The 17,708-nt window shown below is 33.4% G+C and overlaps 1 protein-coding gene across 6 annotated transcripts in view; it reads right to left on the reverse strand.

Annotated features, from left to right (window-relative positions):
• Positions 1-317: 317 nt before the first annotated feature.
• HPS5 (HPS5 biogenesis of lysosomal organelles complex 2 subunit 2) overlaps positions 318-17,708 on the reverse strand; it is a 38,201-nt gene continuing 20,810 nt past the window's right edge. For 2 of the 6 annotated variants that reach the window (XM_083356977.1, XM_083356976.1), the window contains exons 14-23: positions 13,951-14,100; positions 13,491-13,562; positions 12,016-12,665; positions 10,335-10,455; positions 8,549-8,704; positions 8,003-8,122; positions 6,967-7,080; positions 4,408-4,514; positions 2,889-3,165; positions 318-1,866 (exon numbers count right to left, since the gene is read on the reverse strand). In XM_083356977.1, the coding sequence (XP_083213103.1) occupies positions 1,806-1,866; positions 2,889-3,165; positions 4,408-4,514; positions 6,967-7,080; positions 8,003-8,122; positions 8,549-8,704; positions 10,335-10,455; positions 12,016-12,665; positions 13,491-13,562; positions 13,951-14,100 (1,828 nt within the window). In that variant the 3' untranslated portion in view covers positions 318-1,805. Of the gene's footprint in view, positions 1,867-2,888; positions 3,166-4,407; positions 4,515-6,966; positions 7,081-8,002; positions 8,123-8,548; positions 8,705-10,334; positions 10,456-12,015; positions 12,666-13,490; positions 13,563-13,950; positions 14,101-17,708 lie in introns of those variants that run through there. The other 4 variants (XR_014491817.1, XM_083356978.1, XM_083356980.1 and 1 more) reach the window with 4 other exon arrangements.

Here is a 17,708-nt window from a genome sequence, read left to right on the forward strand (position 1 = left end):
CTCTGTGTTTATATCATTGGGGGAATCTTAGCTGAAAAGTAGGAATTTTAGTTTTCAACAATTCTAAGCTTTCTATGTGATTAAAGATTATTAGTCATATATTTAAGGAAAGTGAAATGTTTTTCAAAGAAACCCTTATGAACATTATAAAAAGGAGATAAATCTAACATTCAGTGGTAAAACTTTATCATTTAAAATCCTGAAAAATAAAGAAACAAGGAAATTATATTAACTTTATTAAACATCAGGTTAGGTAACAAAAGCTGAACAATTCCAGATTTCTGTTAATATCAAAATGCTTACAAAGTAATACTGAATGCTTGTTAATTGTTTATTTTAAAAATAGAAGACATACACTAACAATAATAATTTTGAAAATAGAATGCAGTGCAAAATGTAAGTACTATTTCATGAACTCCTTGTGCATGTAAATCAGTCTTAAAACAAACTTGAGGTAGTACTCATTTGTACAACAGGGTGAGCCCAGATGTCAAAGGTTGAATAGTGATGACTCTAGCCTATCCCCCTGCTTCCATCAAAAACCTTCCCAAAATAAAACAATAGTCTGCTATGCATCTATGGAGATGAAACATAGATCAGCCTCTACATGTGGGAATGGGACTCTTTCGATTGTGGCCTACAGTTATAAGGTCTTTTATTTAGTGCTCTGTAACAAATTTCCTTTCTTTTGCTTTATTCAACCTAAGGAGAAAAAAGAGACATTTTTGCATGCTTCCTACCTTGAAAAACGTGAATAAGTAGGTGCATGAAATGTCTGTCCTTGAAATGCTGTAAACTAGAGAATAAAAATGGTGCAATTCTAATTTGATTTAACAAAAATGCAAGATTAATCATAATAAATTTATAACCTTTCCCTTCCCCAGCTACCAGACCAAAAATTACCTTAGCAACAAACAAAAATTAGTACAGTAGTACATGGTCCATGCCATGGATCATACATGAGCATAATTTAGATGCCTATTCAAACCACTGTAAATGCATACATGAAAAACGCAACCAGATGCTGGGTAAGAAAGTTTCATATATCTACCAGTAATGTCTTCAATTTCTTGAAAATCCAAGTAAGACAGTCCCCCTTCCTACCTCTCTCAGACATGTTTTTAGGAAAAAGTGGATATTTTTTTTCCCTCATTCCATTCCACAGTGATTTGTACCAACTCATTAAATGCTGAAATAGGCAAGTTTAAAATATATGTAAGTTCCATGAATGTCAGTTTGGAATTATATATTAGTATTGCTACTTAATTCTATTGATTACTTTCATTTTTTAATATAAATTTCACAATATTTTTACATCTGTGGAATGTTAGATACAATCATACCATGCTTAACTGGACAATGCACCATGCCAAAGATTTCAATTTAATTCAGAAAGTAAATCATGGCTTTTTAATTATAAAGTATTTGTAATTATATTCACTTGCAAGCTGTCTTATTCAAAAAAATCCAAAACTTTTGACAGAAAAGTTAAATATTTCATTCTTTAAGTATAACCAAATTTAACACTTTAGTACATAGGAATAAGAATAAAGAATTCCATCTTCATGCCTATTCCCGTTAGTTGAAAAAAATATTTTGCCTACAAATGATTTTCCATATTTTTGGTAATGTTATGCAACACTTACCATAAATAATTCGGAACATACTCTCTAATATTGAACATATATCTAATAAAAACAAAGCTTTATTATACTGCGCCTTTTCTACATAGGAAGGTTTTTCTTTAAAATGATGCAATGTAGAAAAAGTGGTTCTTGTCATTATCTTTACAATCCAGGGTGCTTTTATGCTTGTAGAGACCACAGAAATCGGTCACATCTTTCTAGCATGGACTGGATCAGGGCTCTGCAACAGAAGAGAAGAATAAAGAAAAAAATGGCAAAGAGGTAAGTTACTTCATCAAGCTAATTAATCCAGAAATATAACATACTTGTCTCTACTACAGCTCTAACTTTTTATGAGCTCGTAAGACCTTTCTATTGTCCTGTTTGCTAAACTAAATAAAAAATCCTAATTCAAAATAAATTTTTAAAAACTCACAAAGAAGATGCACAAAACAAAACTACCTTAATTTTCTTCAAGATTGGTTTATTTATTTAATCCTAGTTTTAAGAAACTATAGCCAAGAAATGCAACTTTCCATATTTTGTTTAATATCAAAGGAAGACATTCAATATTACATCAAATACAGTAGGGAATCTTGAAAGTCTTTACAAAGTATGGGCCTTGGATTTGAGAATTGTTACAGTGAGTCAGCAGAAGCTGTGTATAATAGTAAAGTTTAAATATAATGTAACCTTTAAAAATGACACATCAGTCAAAATCTTTCAAGATTGATGGAGGAGCTGTTACCTATTACAACTCTGGTGACAATACCTGTTTAAATGTTAACTGGTCAAATGTTTTTCATAAAATTGGGGAACCACAAGTATTCTCAAAAAATAAATCATAAATTTATAAACTATTCAGAGTTGTTGAGGGTTGAGTTTTTTTGATTGGCAGATTTATTATACTAAAATCCTGAAAAACTTTCTTTGGTTCAATGTTCTTAAAAGAGTAGGAAAAATTCTAATTGAAAAACAATTCAAACAACAGAAAAAAAGACACAAAAGAGACTTGAACTCTTTAATTACATATTATTCAAATTTGATCTCCCTTTTTAATTGTACAGTCATGCAACCAAGCAGTTTTTTCAAGTTTTGCTTTTGTATGTTATTATTATTTCATGTTGATGTTCTATTTGTCAGGAAAAAAAACCCTGAAATCATAGTATTCAAGAAAATTGATTTTGAAGCACTGTAACTGTTCACATCTCTAAATCATAGTATTCTGGATAGTCTACAAGAAACAATTCTTAAAACACATACCTTTGCCGTTTTTCAGCAATTCTTAGTATCTCACAAATCCTGGCAAATCTTTCTGATAATTCAGCCACCAGATCACATTCTTGTAACAGCTGCAAAGAGCGATCTGGACCAATTATTCTGGCTGCAAGGAGTGCAACATTTTCAACAGTAACAGCATTTGACCATTCAGGAGTACCATTAGTGACAGATGTGTCCTTTTGTGAAACATGGATGTTGTGATGACTCTTCACAAGGCAAAGAAGGAACTTCCATTCTTCTATTGTCTTCGGAACTGTTCCTAAATACAGATTTGATTTATGGGAAAAGTTATTTGAAGCAAATCACTTTCATTTTACTTGATAGGCAGCAAATATCTTAATACACCTACACATTATGGGACATTTCTCTCACTACATTCTGATCTAGACAGCAGTAAATGAATTTATAAAGTCCAACACATCAGTGGAAGATACAAAGCCAAACTAGCAACATGTTAACCTATACATCTTATCCAATGTATAGAATAAGATAGAATGTGTTCAATTTCATTTTGCATGTATATAAGATAATTGATGGAAGGAAGGCCACATTCAAATCATAATGACTACAATTAGTTGTTGAAAATTGGAAGGAGACATTAAAATGAATTTGTTCACAATTTCCAAGTTAACACAGAAGATATGCAGGTAGTCCTCGACTTACAATCACAATTGAGCCCAACATTTCTGTTGTTAAGTGAGACAGTTTTTAAGTTTTGCCCCATTTTATGACATTTCTTGCCACAGTTATTAAGTGAATCATGTAGTTAAGCTAGTAACATAGTTGTTACTACCTTCTGAGGACTACCTGTATCTAAGGGAAGATAAAAGAAGCATGATTAAGAAAATAATATTTTTATTCCTCTAGTGGCTATTGGTTGCTGTAGAATCCTTTCCATTGGCAAACAAGGAACTCTACGGTGAGAATTCTGGAGATCTTTGGGCTTTTCTCAGTAGTTTGGGGTCATATTAGATTGCCAAGGATACATTAAATCCTACATTCTTACATTTCCTCAACTTACATCACAAACAGAGTGGAATGAAAGTTGACTAAGTAAAAGTAGAATACTGGATGTAACTTTTTTTAATATTGGAGCTTGGAGGGAAGAATGGCAGAAAGGGACATCACCAATTACCACTACTCAACTTCTGGAGCCAGCAGATGATCTGATTTCATTATATAGCTGCCCGTTTCAACAAGTGCCTCTGGGCAGGTTTAGGAAATCCTAATACTTTGACTCTACTCTAATTATATGGATATAACAAGTCTAAAACAAAACAAAATAGGTTTTCAAAATCCACAAATTGCCTTTTACTTTATAGCAGAACTATATTTTAAAAAATTACATTGAGTGCAAAATTTATGTTGTAATGTCTCCTTAAATAGAATTTCAAAAAGAAGGGGTTTTTGTTACATGAAATTGTTTTATTTCAGTGTTATGGAATTAAAACGCATGCCTTAGATACTTAATATTCATAACTGATTCTTAAATTAAACTAACCATCTTTGGCGTTCAACAACTCCATGTCATCCAAATGAACAATTTTTGTAAATACTTCTGATCTTCTATCCAACTCCAAACAGAGAGAAAGATATCCAGGCCAGAAGCTATAACGGTAAAATGAAACATTATAGTTTTAAATTGGCATTCTCAGTTTAAGTAACAAGTTGAAATAATTTCTTATTTCAACTAATTGTATATATAACTTCAGAGTACAAATCACAAATCATACCATATATTGTCAAGTGCACAGACATTAATGAATTGGAGCATGGAAATCATCTGGAGAACATTAACGTAAGGATAAAAGTGGGGGGAAGCAATATCATCATGGGAGTTTATTATAAATTGCCTGGACAGGCAGAAGATATGGATGAAGACTGTGCCAGATGATCAAGTTTTCAAATATGCAGTATTCCATTGCAGTATTCCATTTTTACTGACATCTGGAAATCTACTCTGCCACAAGACAGCGATCCCAAAAATTTGCAGAAGGTAGAAAAAGGAGTAAGGGGGTCTGCTATCTTGGATGAAATCCTGACCAACAGAAGAATTGGTTGAAGAAATAAAGATGACAAAAATGACCATGTTTATAATATCAAGGGGAAGAACAGAAGAGAGTCAGATTGGTATATTGGAGTCAGATTTGTATATTGTATACTGGATTTCAGAAGACTTCAGTTTGATGAACTTAGAAGGTAGGTAAAATCTAGTGGCTTGAAATCCTGAAGAGGAAGTGTCCAGAAAGGGTGTGTCACTAAAGTGTAAATACAAACAATTCCCACTAGAAAAGAAAACAGGAAAAATCTAGAGACAAATATGGATACAATAAGAGGCTTCTAAAACATTGCAAGGAAAAAGACACATCTAGAAAATGGAAGGAGGGTCATATGAGCAAAGGATACAAGGTGGTTGCCAGAAACCATAGAAATTTGGTCAAAAAGACTAAGTAAGAAATTGGAATGAGCCTTGGGAGAAATTGGTGCTAGCTTTTGATTTCCAAGATAGCAACTCAGGAGGCTGAGCATTGCAGATGTGCTGACAGTCTTTGTAAATAGGCATCATTTTAAATATGAATGATGATGATCATATGTTGAAGAATGTTTTTACTCAGATGTATTTTGTAATTTCCAGAAAAGGAAACTTTTGAGTTTTATCCTTGCTGCTGATAATTTGACTTTATTTAATTTTGCAGCCTTGAAAAATTTCCTTTTTAGTTGTCTTGGCCATAACTTACTGAGGCAAGCTGAATATTATGGTACAAGTGGTGACAGAGACAGTTCCTTTAAAGAAAAAAACAAAGAAAATCCAAGAGAGTGAAAATGCCCCTCGTTACGTAAGGAATAAATTGACTAGTTATATCAGGAAATGACTTAGAGCACGTACACTTTGTAACTAACATCTTTATAAAAAGGACAAGTCAAACTAGGGAGATGTTCTCTTCCAAAAACATGTTCCTATTAATTGTACACTTTGAGTGATTCAGTACAAAAAAATTTCAAAGTTCATTATCACTTTAATTGGGATACAATCTAGTCCAAATATTAGACCTAAATGAAAACAAATTGACAGCTGAGTAAATTCAATCAATGTATGTATTACATCACCAGTTACAAATGAAATTCTAGCAATGGCAATTATGGGCTGAACTAATAAACTGATTTTAAAATATCTACCAAGAAGAATGGAGGAGGAGGAGAAGAAAGACAAGTTTGTTAAAACTTATTTAATAAATTGTGATAGGTAAAGCAAATTTATCTGAAAGGTATAATAATACAGAATACACAGAAGCAAATATTTGATCACAAATATATAGGGAGCATGGTTGTGTTCAAGAATAATGGATATAGAAAATGTTTTACAGATGGCACTTAACACCTATGAGGTTAGCAAAAATGTTCAAAAATATGTCTAGCAATTGTTGGAAATGTAGACAAAAACCAGGCACATATTATCAACTTTGGTGGACATCCCCTAAAGCCAAATGATTTTGGTCAAGAATACATATATGGTTAGAGAAAATGATAAAAAAAACATGTAGATTTTAACCCAGAATTATTTTTGTTAAGTATAATTGTAGATAATTATGAGAAAGAATTTGTATATTTAATGTTACATGTACTAACTGCAGTGAGAATTGTACTTGCTCAACATTGGAAAGATGAATTACCAGCAGAGGAAGAGATAATTAAGAAAATTTTGGACTGGGCAGAAATGGACAGACTTACATTGAAAATGAGAGAGGAAGGAGATTCAGAATACTTAGAACATGGGATACATTTTATCAATGGCTAGAAAAAAAGAGGTAGAGAGAAAGGAGTTTAACATGTATTAGTAAGCTAAATATTGGAATCCAGACAACATGTTGGTGATGAAATATTAAGGATTTGTGATTATAAAAAATAAAAAAATATTTTTTTAAAAAAGAATAATGGATATCATACACTGAAGCTGAAATATGTGAGGAGATAAATTATAAAAAAGGACAAAACAAAAAATACATTATATGATTAAAATGAAGTTTTTTCAAGAATGCTTTAAGAAAATACTCCATATTACCCATTGCTTCGACATATATCAGTCATTTTCTCCTTCCTTACAATATCAGCTGGAAGATTAAGCAAAAGTACAATCAGTTGATTATACCCCCAAGTAAACAAATGCGAATTTGGCCTGAAAACAATAATTGAAAATTATATTAGGCTTTTTGTCAAGAAGGCCCAATAAATAATTGTAATCAAAATCTACACTGACAATATCTATTTGTTTCCTGTTTTAATACCCAGCTCTAATCAGAAGACAGACAGGGTGGGCTACAGTGGAATAGTCACACTGAAATAATTACATTGGCTGTTTTTGAAATGCCAAGAGTTAGGGGGCTACCACTGGAAAGACCTGCTCTCTGGTCCCCGTTTTCCTGGCTCCTATCTAAATCACCAGGGAGTGTAAATATTACTAATACATAATATTATTAGAGGAAATATTTTATACTACCATTAACCAGATAAAATACTACAAAGGGGAACAGAAAGAAGAAACATGCTTAGGGAGAAAATAAAAAAAATGTACCAATAAACCTTTGAGAGCAAGTCTTGTTTTTAACAGCTTCCCATTACATGTGATTACAACACATACTATTTACAGGTAGGAAATACTCTATTGGAACTATTTTTTTAATTATACCAAAGTTTGGGGAAACTAGTTTCAAATGGCTTTATCTGTTTGAAGATAAAAATGGGCTTCCAAGTCTGTATTATTTGGAAAATGTTAAGCATGGTTTCTGAATCATGCAATCTAGGATGTGCAGTTACTTGGATTAGCACTATAAAAAATATTTGGGAGAAGATAGGGGAGCTTTTACTCCAAATAGTGGCATAGTTTAAATGCATATTTAAAAACAATGGCTTATTGCAGCTTTACAATAATCATTTATCATTGAGGAATTAAAAATGAGCAAAATACAACTTGTACATATTTAATTTCCTTACGCTAGGATTTGATCAAACTGGGCCTTAGGAAAAGTCTGTAGATGAAATCTAGGAAAAAAGACTTTTGGAGCTACATAGTTAATCAGAAAAGCTTATAAATTACATACTGTGGATTTCCTTGAGCATCCATTGTGCTTGTTTTATGTGGGGCATCATGAGACATTGCCAAACACAGCCACTCCAATTGTAATGAATCAGGATGGAGAAGAGATCTAAGGAATGACAAGCTAGAAAATATATATATATAATTAATTCTCTAATTAATTTGTCATAGTTATACTATCTAATTAGGCCTCACATTTTAAAATCTAGATTCAATACAATGTGTTTACATATTTAAATAGCAAAAAGAAGCAAATATTACCACACTAGGTATGTTTAGTTTTAAGAATTCTAGAATTTATAAAAACAAAAAAATGAGAAATGTTTAATGCCTTGTATACCAATAGTATTAGTTTAGCATATCTTTTTGAGCTGACAAAATAGCTAGATCATAAAACTAATGAATAATTTTTTCTCCTATCAATTACTAATACCAACTTAATACTACTTCCTTTCCTCAAATGTCACTAACATAGGATTAATATTTTTAACTGGTCTCTGCATCCTATCCCTTGCATCTCTTCTCCAAATTAAGGAAACGTAATACATACCGTTCATCCTCATCCTTTGATTTTATAAGGCTGTCTAAATATGCTAGAAAATGTTCAGGATTAGTTTTACAAATTTGCTTGATATCTGAAGGTCCAATCAAAGGGTAGAACCTGGTCAAAGGCCTTAGAGAAGTTTCTCCAAATTTTTTGTAAAACCTACGTTAAATAAGACAGAAAAGAATAAAATTATTTAAAATACAATTTTTCCTAGAACTAGTACCTTAATAAATTACTTGCACTACATACTACTTACGTAAAAACTGATCAAAAGTTTGCTTAAATTTAATTTATAAAAATGAAAAGGAATATGACAATAACTCTACTGTATGCAACAACATGCATGATCACAATATATTGGTACGGGGGGGGGGGATTATTTGATCCCCAGCTAATTTTGTACATTTGCCCACCGACAAAAATGATCAGTCTATAATTTTAAAGGTAGGTTTATTTTAATTCTGGCTAGGCCATTCCAGGACCTTGTTGTGCTTCTTCTTGAGCCACTCCTTTGTTGCCTTGGCTGTGTGTTTTGGGTCATTGCCATGCTAGAATACCCATCCACAACTCATTTTCAATGCCCTGGCTGAGAAAAGGAGATTCTCACCCAAGATTTGACGGTACATAGCCCTGTCCATCGTCCCTTTGATGCAGTGAAGTTGTCCTGTCCTCTTAACAGAAAAACACCTCCAAAGCATAATGTTTCCACCTCCATGTTTGATGGTGGGGGTGGTGTCTTGGGATCATGGGCAGCATTCCTCCTCCAAACACAGCGAGTTGAGTTGATGCCAAAGAGCTCGATTTTGGTCTCACCTGACCACAAAAACTTTCATCCAGTTCTCTGAATCATTCAGATGTTCACTGGCAAACTTCAGATGGGCCTGTACATGTGCTTTCTTGATTTTGCGGGTGCTACAGGATTTTGCGGGTGCTACAGGATTTCAGTCCTTCACGGCGTAATGTGTTACCAATTGTTTTCTTGGTGACTATGGTCCCAGCTGCCTTGAGATCATTGACAAGATCCTCCTGTGTAGTTCTGGGCCGATTCCTCACCGTTCTCATGATCACTGAAACTCCACGATGTGAGATCTTGCATGGAGCCCCAGACCGAGGGAGACTGACACTTATTTTGTGTTTCTTCCATTTGCAAATAATCGCACCAACTGTTGTCACCTTCTCACCAAGCTGCTTGGTGATAGTCTTGTAGCCCAGTCCAGCCTTGTGTAGGTTTACAATCTTGTCCTTGACTTCATTGGACAGCTCTTTGGTCTTGGCCATGGTGGAGTTTGGAATCTGATTGATTGATTGATTGCTTCTGTGGACAGGTATCTTTTATTCAGATAACAAGCTGTGAATAGGAGCACTCCCTTTAAGAGAGTGCTCCTAATCTCAGTTCGGTACCTGTATAAAATACACCTGTGAGCCAGAAATCTTGCTGACTGATAGGGAATCAAATACTTATTTCACTCATTAAAATGCAAATCAATTTATAACTTTTTTGAAATGCATTTTTCTGGATTTTTTGTTATTCTGTCTCTCACTGTTACAATAAACCTACCATTAAAACTACAGGTTGATCATTTGTCAGTGGGCAAACGTACAAAATCAGGGGATCAAATAATTTTTCCCTCCACTATAGATCTCCACTATAAAGTACAGAAGTACAAGATTTCTTCACAAATTGCACATTGTGTTTGATGATGGCTCTCAAGAAGAACATGATTTTTTTTTCTGCATCAATACCTAAGAATTAAACGATATGCATTCAAACAACTCCAATGCTGTATACCTTTCAGCATGTGCCAGCAAAACAGGAGCATCCCAAGGGCCCAAATCAACTAGCAACTTCAGTGTTTTAAACATATCTCCATTTTCAAGGGCCACTGTCACAGGGCTAGTCAAAGTCAGTTCTGAAATCAATAATCGTATGTTACAAGCATTATACTTAACAGCAACATTAGGCAAGACATTAATTTTCATAGTGCCAATCTTAAACCGACTTTGCAGAAAAGGTAACTTTTTGTATTTTCAAAGTACACATGTTTTATTGTAAATCCAAACTATTTTGCAATGAAACATATATGTACTTTGGAAATACAGGAAGTATTTTTGTAGTTATGATAACTAAATTATGGTCATATATACTCAGTTACACTGATTGCTTCTTGATGAGTAGGTCCTAGCATTACTGATCGAAATGCATTGGCAACAGACAGTATTATTTGAGAGGATTTCCATTCATAGTGCAATTTTATTCCTTCCCGTCCCCATTTAATCAAATCTATTTTAAATTATTCCTAATCCAATGTATAAGGGAATATGGAGGGACAAAGGAAAATTAATGTATTAGAAGTATAGGTAGTCCTTGACTTACAACCACAACCGAGTCCAAAATTTCTTTTGCTCAGCGACAGTTGTTAAATGAATTTTGCCCCATTTTATGACCTTTCTTGCCACGGATGTGAATCACTTTAGTTAAATTAGTAACACGGTTGTTAAATGAATCTGGCTTCCCCGTTGACTTTGCTTGTCAGAACGTCGCAAAAAGTGATCACATGATACTGGGACACTGCACCCGGCATAATTATGAACTAGTTCAAAAGCATCTGAACTTTAATCACATGACCATGGGGATGCTGCAATGGTCATAAGTGTGAAAAATGGTCACAAGTCACTTTTTTCAGTACTTTGAATGGTCACTAAACAAATGGTTGTAGGTTGAGGACTACCTGTAGCAGGCAGCAGCATCTTCTTTTGGACTAAGGACTGCACTTGGCCCTTGAACAGCATTCCTAGATTCAAAAAAAATGGGTGGGACCAGAAAACTAAATTGAAATTACTTGAATAACATTTAAATACACTGAAGTATACAAGAACTAATATGATTATAATGTTTAATGTTTCCTTCATATCTTTGCTTTTAAGGTGACAATACAACTGGATCATCCCTTGGAATCAAACCTCTGATTCAATCGGGTGCTTCAATCAAATCAGTCAATGGATTTTTGTATATGCACAATATAGAATATTACTGACAGCTTTTCAAAGCCCAATTTCATGTCACACTAACAATTTGAATTTGATTGTTTATTAGCAACTTCTAATCGTTTATTGACAGTAGCAACTTTTAAAGACATTCTAGAGATGGGAGGTTGCTACCAGAATGATTCCATTCAGATCAACGTGCAACCATTCTCTCTTTATGTTAATGAATTTCATAGAAATAAAAGACATGAGAAAGTTTAGATGTGGGCTTCTTGCACTCACAATCCTTACGTGCACTGGATAACAATAGGTTTTTCCAAGGAATTCTGAATGTTATAATTCAGATCAGAAGAAATCTCCAAGGTAAGTGTGGGAAACTGTCAGTCCACAGATCTAATTCCAAAGATTTTCTACAAATTTCTCTAGAAGACACAACTCTACCAAATGGATAGACACCAACATACAAGATCCTGAAAATTACTTGCCTTTAAGACCTTCCATGTAGATATCCCAGACTTCAGGATGATTGTTATGGCAGTTAATAATACACCTCTTCAACCTTTCTAAATCAAGGAGGAAAAAATAGTCCCTAATGAATTTAGAAGCCAGGACACATGAACCATCGGGTAACACACATGGCTCATTATTTACTTGTAAACTTTCATATATATTTAATTCAAAACATAAAGTTGCCAGCTCTGTCAGGTCTTTTTTAATGTTCTGTGCTATAAAAAATGGGGGATTAATCTGATAAGGCTGGTTGAAAACAGTGTCCGTCCTCAAAGGCTGTTCATATTGTATATTACCAGCGTTATAATTTGTAACTGAATTAGTATTTTCTTCCCAAGTTTCACCCTGTACTATATTTGGATTTTCACTTTCACCATTTACTTCCAATACTGTGTTCAGTTCCTTATCTTCAGGCTCATTATGTTGATCCTTTAGCACATTTTCTTGAAAAGTTCTGTCTTCAGATGGTTGCAAAGGCATTTCTTTGTCTCCCTCAGTTGTCTCATTATTTAAAATGACTGCTGCTTTTAATCCACAGGCTTCTTCTAGAAATGGAATCCAATCCAGCAAAATTGCCCTCAGGTTTTGTGGTTGTAACAAAACAAGTGGATCCTGGAGTCTGGACCTTTAAAAAAATGAAAGATATTCAACTTGTAGTTTAATGAATACAAAACTGTTGGCAAAGAATTCTGTTCAGCTAATACTGCAATTCTATTTCAGACTCTTATAATGGACTACAACATTCAAATACCCTTTTTTATTTTCATTATCATAATGTATAATTATTCAAATAAACACAATTATGAAGCCTGGCACCTTTTTTCATTGACATTTTACTTGTACTTTAATGATTGCAATTGCCATGATTAATAGTTTCAGCACAATCCGGCTACTACATGTAAAATTTCAATGGATGGATTCTCAAAGCCTCTGTAAACTATAGAACCTTATTCCTTCTTCTTACAGCATTGAACTGTCTGTGCAACTTCCATATTCTGATCTAGCAAAGTTATGGTGAGCTTCCATACTGCCTTCAACTTCCAGAAGAAATTGAACTGAAAAAATCTTTATATTCAAACTGAATATTCAAGTTGGATTGCATCAAAATACACTTGCATACACAAATAGAAGTCTTTCTGTACAGAAGGGGAAAATGCTTTTTGTCAATTCCACCTTCTCCCTATAGGCTATATACATGCCAGCCATCTGCAATCCGCTCTGAGTGAAGAGAATTTTGTGAAAATTATCTTTCCACCCTTTTCTTCCAGCAAACAGCTCTGCTGGATTGGAATTCCTTCCACAGAAAGATGTAGTTCGTCTACATGCAGAACATATGTCTGATCACACCCAATATACCCTACAAATGAGTTTATTATATTTAATGTGTCATTACTCAAAGGAATACATAACAGTATACATGTTTCATTTTAAAAGACCTTGATTTACTTACAGAGTTTCTGTAGTTACTGCTTTGAGGTCTTTAAAGTAATCCTCTTCTGGAGACTGGCTCTGTAGCTCAACTCTTGACATTTTAATAAATAATAGGTGCATGTTAAAAAAAATCCTCTTTTTTGTTTCATTTCTGTACAGTTCTGGAGCACTTAAAAGATCACTCTAGTCTTGTGATTACTTCTGCATTCAATCTTTCACATTTCAACAGTACAAACTGTTTTTAAAATCTAAATTACACCTTATATTGCAATGTATTTTTTATCCCAGTTCAATTCCCATAGTAATTTTAAATGGCATTTTAAAATGGATCAAAATAAGAACTTTTAGGCATGCATCTGCAATATGAGAAGTCTAGTAAAGTTCTCATAGCTAACTGACAAAGCAGTAGTTTGCCTAATTCATTATCATACCCAAAGAAAAAGATGTTTTGGCACAGGGTGAAATGAAATTGGACTCACTCTTTTTCCATAAGCTGAGCTTCTAATTTGGCAGGCACTTCTGAGAGTGGCTCTTCATCTTTAACGTCTTGTCTGATTCGATCAGGATTCAGATGAAGGGTACCGATTTTCTCAATCTTTTCTGTGGTTTTCCGTACAAAACTAGAAACACTAAAAATCAAAGCAAAAATGGTATGATTCTCGGAAAGAGCAGAATACTAAAGGAAAGTGGTTAGGTTTAATACCACATTTGTAGTATTAAGCAAATATGAAGAAAGAGAATTTAGTTAAGCATCAGCATAGATTCTGAATCACTAAAAATCATCCCGATCTTCGATTGTTAAAGCAAAACACAGAAAAAAGAACTGTTTCTACACTTAAAATGTTTAGCATCCTTGACTGCTACGTTTCATCCAAATATTTAACAAAATGCCTAAACTCCACAATGGAAAATTAAAATACTGGCCAAAGTTTTTATAACATAAATGCCACTAAAACTTTCCATTATTTCAATTCAAGTAAGTTGCTTAAATTCTAATCTATTAAATCTAATTACAATTTGATTCTAATATCATATTTTACCATTTTTGGGGTCTGAACCAAACAAACTTAAATGGAATATTGCAAGCAATAAATGTCAGAATTAAGTGAACTTCTCTACCACTCATATAGTTTTGTTAAATATGTATATTTTCTAAAATATACAAAAATTGCTAGTATGTATAGATGTTCACTGATATTGACCTACAAAGAAAACATACATTACCAACAGTATTAAAATAGTGGTGATTAATATTTCGGTGTTTTCAGAACTATTCTTAGGATTTAAATCAACATACATAGTTGGAGGGGAGAGGTTACTGGACCTAACAGGATTATTCCAAAGTCTGATCTCAACCCGCATGCTCAATTAGACATATAGAACAACATAAAAACTTCACTGATTAGATTTGCTGAACATAAAACATCCTGCAAGGATTACTTGAAAGGAGAGGGGAAAAAACTGCTGTTCATCTTTGGAAAAAGTCACCAGCAGTTTCTTGCATATATACCAGAGACAGATCTAAATAATTGTTGGTGATTATCTTTTCAAAGAAAAAGAAGCTGGGAGGGTGCATTTATTGTAGCTTTCAGAAATAAAAGAACTAACCATAACTGCTTGAGCTCACAAACATATACTATATGCATATCAAAAAATAATTCTGTAATATTAGGCACACACAGGTAATTAGATATCACTTTTATTACTAAAAAAGGTGGGGGTTTTCTTTCAAATAACACCATAAAAACCTGAAAGTAATTTGTTACTATCCTCAAAACAGTATAACACTATTTGGAGCAAAAAAAAAGTAATAAAACTTTACTTTCATTTTAACTGTAACATTCATTTCCTATGTGGTTTTAGCTGTTTAGTCTAACTGAATAGATCTAAAAGATCATACGTGAACAAAAAGGAACTTCCATTAGGAAATATCACCAAATTCTTCTAGTTCCTCCCTTGCTGTTCTGACGTCCATACTATATTGGGGTCCCTCTGACCTCCAAGGTCAACCTCTGGGAGGCTTTGGTGCCTGGAGAAGATCTCATTGCCTCTTTCAATGTCTTGAAAGTTTGTGGGGCATTACTCCATGAAACTAAATGAACGGAAGTTCAGAACAGATAAAAGGAACTATTGTTCTATAGTATAGATAGTATAGAATCTATACTATCAGTAGCTACCAGTTCAGCGAGCTTTAAGTCTTAATGTCTGGGAGATAATTCTATTAAATATTCTAACAAATAGTCATGACAACAATGCTTCATACCAAGTAATAAAGTACTACAACATACATATCCTGCTTGTGGATGCAGTATTCGAAGTGTGGCCTTACCAAGGCATTGTAAAGTGGTATTTAACACGTCACGTGATCTTGATTCTATCCCTCTGCTAATGCAGCCTAGCACTGTGTTGGCTTTTTTGGCAGATGCAGCACACCGCTGGCTCATATTGAAGTGGTTGTCCACTAGGACTCCGAGATCCCTCTCACAGCTGCTACTATTGAGCAAGGTACCACCTATACTATACCTGTGCATTTGATTTTTCTTGCCCAAATGTAGAACTTTACTTTTTTCACCATTGAATTTCATTTTGTTAGATAGCGCCCAATATTTAAGTCTCTCAAGATCCTTCTGTATCTTAAGCCTGTCTTCTGGAGGGTTGGCTATTCCTGCCAGCTTGATTCTTACTTGAGAATAAGACAAGGAAAGAACTGAGATTGCCCCCAAGTGCTCCTCGCAAGAAGACTACAAGGCAGCAGTCTCCAGCTGATTTAGAGCTCTGGGAGATGAGGAAATAGCCAACTTTGCTCAAACTACAGTTGCCACCTCTATGGACACTGAGTTTGCATACTTCCTTTTCTAATCACTTCTGGAAATCGCTTCTTAATAGCTTTGAACCAACATATTTTACAGCACTAGGTGAATTTTCTTCAATCCTTTGTGAAAGAAGTTTTAAATACAAGTTTAAGAACTTTAAAAAATCTTTTTTTCAGGATAAACAGCAAAAGGTTATTAGAACATTGATTTTGGAAAGTTATAAAAAGGCTAAAGATCCAAGTGGATTTAAAATAAGATTTTGAAATTAATTATAAGAATCCTTATCATGGAAAATGTCTTTGTTCTGAATTCTTTTTTTTTAAAGAAAGATAGAGTGGGATCTTGAAGGCTGAATATTAGATGGAGCCAGAAGGAACTAAAAGTTACAATTAAAGGAGAATACTTAAATTTGACTTATTAATACAGAATGGAGCAAAGTATTTTAACATTGGACATACAGAACTTAATTTTAAGAGTGCCTGCCATTATAGACAGACAGTGTTTAAAAGCTGCTATGGAAGAGGAACAAATTTTGCTGGATAAGACTTGAGATTAATTGAAAGTAGATTTAAAAAGTGACAGGCTACAAGCATGATATGATAAAAGATACTACACTAGATATATAAATGAAACCGGTTGATGTCTTAATAATTAAAAGGGATATACAAATAACAAACCAAAAAAAGTAACCTAGATAACTTTCCTATACTGGATTTACAAGAGACGTTAAATTATGAGAAGGGACAAAGAAAAAATGAAAAATCAAATTCTAGGACATTATTTGAAGGGATTAAGATCAAAATTGTTAAAAGTGCAAGGAAGAAATATAGAGTCAGTTGTAAAGTATAATCAAATAAAGTAGACATATTATCTCCGGTAACCCTGAATGGACTTTTCCTGATCAGGACTGAACAATGAGGCTTTAAGGATTTGTTTATAGATAAGACATGAGATATGGGAAGAAGAGATCATTTGTTGTATTTTAAGAGAAGGTGATAAATTACTAAAATTGTTTATACTTGTGATAAAGGGTGAAGCCATTTCTTTATACATTTCTTTTCTTTACTATATTATTTTTCCTTTTTTGTTTTCTGCACTTTTTGTTTTCTGTACTTTACAAGTTTTTTTATTCTTTTAGTATTAGTTTTCATTTTTTTAAATTGTAATGTTTAGTAAAATTACTATAAAAAAGGAAAGACGAGCAGTACAGAATAAAGAGTAAGTGGAAAAGTCAGCATATCTTAAGAGCCTCATCAATAAAAAAGAAAACTATCATTCCGTAAATAAGTATGGGGTTCTTACCTCCAAAACAATTTCTATATTCAAAAAAATGTTCTTGTTAAATAACTTTGTTCGTAAAATTAGCCATCCAAGTAAATGAAACAGACTACTTTCCATGCCAAAAATATCATGCCAGAGAAAAA

This window comes from Vipera ursinii (genome assembly GCF_947247035.1).
Source record: "Vipera ursinii genome assembly, chromosome: 1".
NCBI lineage: Eukaryota > Metazoa > Chordata > Lepidosauria > Squamata > Viperidae > Vipera > Vipera ursinii.